The 2163-nt window shown below is 68.0% G+C and overlaps 1 protein-coding gene across 1 annotated transcript in view; it reads right to left on the bottom strand.

The window, feature by feature from the left end:
- AURANDRAFT_68425 (hypothetical protein) overlaps positions 1-2163 on the bottom strand; it is a gene marked incomplete at both ends in the record, with an annotated part of 14479 nt that extends 12316 nt beyond the window's left edge. The window contains 3 exons of the mRNA XM_009044111.1: positions 84-424; positions 620-1047; positions 1243-2163. Of these exons, the coding sequence (XP_009042359.1) occupies positions 84-424; positions 620-1047; positions 1243-2163 (1690 nt within the window). The remainder of the gene's footprint in view (positions 1-83; positions 425-619; positions 1048-1242) is intronic.

Genomic DNA, 2163 nt, shown 5'->3' with positions numbered 1-2163 from the left:
GACTAGTCCAAACATCAGCCGAAACGACGTCGATGGGACCGAGCGGCGCGACGTTCGGTCGGGACCCCCCCCCCCGAACCGACGCGGGTCCGCGCCCTTCTCCAGCAGCAGCTCCACGGTGTCGACCCAGCCCCAGACGCAGGCGTAGTGGAGCGGACTGTGGTCGTGGTAGTCCATCTGGTGGATGTTCGCGCCCTTGTCGATGAGCAGCTCGATGACCTGCATGCGGTGCCGCTCCGTGCCCGGCCGGATCCAGTCGCTGTCGATGGTGACGCCCTCGGGCTTCTCGCCCTTCGGGAGGCCGTCGTCGTGGACGCCGATCTTCCGAGCGCAGTAGGTCTCCTGGGGCGGCGTGAAGACGACGTGGAGCGGCGTGCGCCACTTGTTGTTCTCCGCGTTGAAGTCGATCTCCGTCGTGTCGAACCTGGGCGGGAAACGAGTCAACACGACTTCAATGTGCATGTGTTCGCACGGCTTCGACATGGTTCTTTCACTCTCCGAAAAGAACGCACCGAGAGAAAACGATCCGTCCGAAAATCAGCCGAATCGACTTCGATTTGGCCGAGCTAGAGAGGTTGACGCGTCCGTTTCACTGGTCGTTTCCGGCGCGGTGTCGAACTGGCTGACGTTCTTCGGGTCGACCATGAACTCGACCATGCGCAGGTAGCCCTCGCGGCAGACGATGTGGAGCAGCGTGTCGTTGTCCCAGGCGCCGTAGCGCTTGTTCACCTGCGCGAAGTGGCCGATGATAATCTCGCGGAGCTCGCGGAAGTTGCCCAGCGCGATGCTCTCCGCGGTCTTGGCCGCGCGCGACCCGCGCGGGTCGTTGCCGCCGCTCGAGCTCGACTCCTTCGTGCGCTTCGACAGCAGGATCGCCAGGGACTCGGCGTCTTTGCCAAAGTCCGTGCCGACCCAGTCCGTCACGGCGAAGACCAGCGAGTTGCGCTTGCGGTTGTCGAGGCGCAGCTCCTTCTCGTCCTCCTTCTTCGACTCGACGGCCGCGCCCTTCTTCGAGCAGAGGCCGCCCATGGCAGCATCAGCGTCGGACTACGGGCATGGGCAGCATCTCATCCATCGCGCCGCTGTGTTTGAATGCACTCAACGCAGTACTCAACGTCCACGTTTACCCTAGTGCGACTCCGGGGGCTCGCGCATGGCGAAGACGAGACGTCTACTTTTACCCTAGGCGACTCGGAGGCCTGCTCTGCGGGCCTACTCCGGGGGCTCGCGCATGGCGAAGACGAGGACGCCGTTGGGGAAGCCCGAGAAGTCGCCGGACTTCTTCTGCTTGGAGTGGTAGATGCGGGGGAAGTGGGTCCGGAGCCGCTTCACGAAGGCGTGGAACTTGGGCAGCGACGGCCGGTACTCGAAGTCGTACTCGAGGACGAGCTTCCGCACGCGCCGCCAGTCCGTGACGCTCTCGACGGCGCCGACCTCGGCGCCCTGGGCGTCGATCTTCACGCCGTCGACGGCGTGGTCGTCGATGAGCCGCTGGAGCGACGTCGCGGCGACGGTCGCGCGCGGCCAGTCGGGCTCGCGCGAGATCAGCCGGCGCTCCGTGGAGTGGCGGAACGCGATGCCGCGCGGGTGGCGGTAGAGCGTCGTGGACGACTCGTCCCGGTCCGTGACGGCGACGTTGAGCGCCTTGAACTCCGCGCCGGCGTCGTGGACGGCGTTCGCGGCGCCGTTCGCGAGCAGCAGCCGGAAGTTGTCGGCGTCGGGCTCGACGGCGACGACGTCCGCGCCCGCCTGGAGGCAGAGCGACGAGAAGACGCCGATGTGGGCGCCGACGTCGAGCCACGTCTCCCCGGGCACGACCTCGAAGCCCATGGCCGGCCGCTCGTACGCGCCGTCGCCGACGACCTCGCGGACGATGGTCTCGTCGCGGCAGCGCGCGTCGCTCCGCGCGAAGACGGGGAAGCCCCGCGCGGAGGCGACGCGCTTCGCGCCCGCGGGGCGCGCCGGGGCCGCGAGCGCGCACGTCGGGCAGGCCGCGTCCGGGTTCTCCAGCGCGCAGAAGACGTGGCAGTAGGACAGGCACGCCTCGCAGCGGAGGCGGTCCTCGCCGTCGTCGTCGAAGGACGCGACGTCCGGGTCGCAGTAGCACCGGAAGGCCTCGCGGTAGCGCGCCGGCGCGCAGGCCCGGCAGCGGTAGGCGCCGAA

The sequence above is a fragment of the Aureococcus anophagefferens genome (assembly GCF_000186865.1).
Source record: "Aureococcus anophagefferens unplaced genomic scaffold AURANscaffold_137, whole genome shotgun sequence".
Taxonomy (NCBI): Eukaryota; class Pelagophyceae; order Pelagomonadales; family Pelagomonadaceae; genus Aureococcus; species Aureococcus anophagefferens.
The sequence above is the reverse complement of the archived record's forward strand: the minus strand, read 5'-3'. Positions and strand labels throughout refer to the sequence as shown.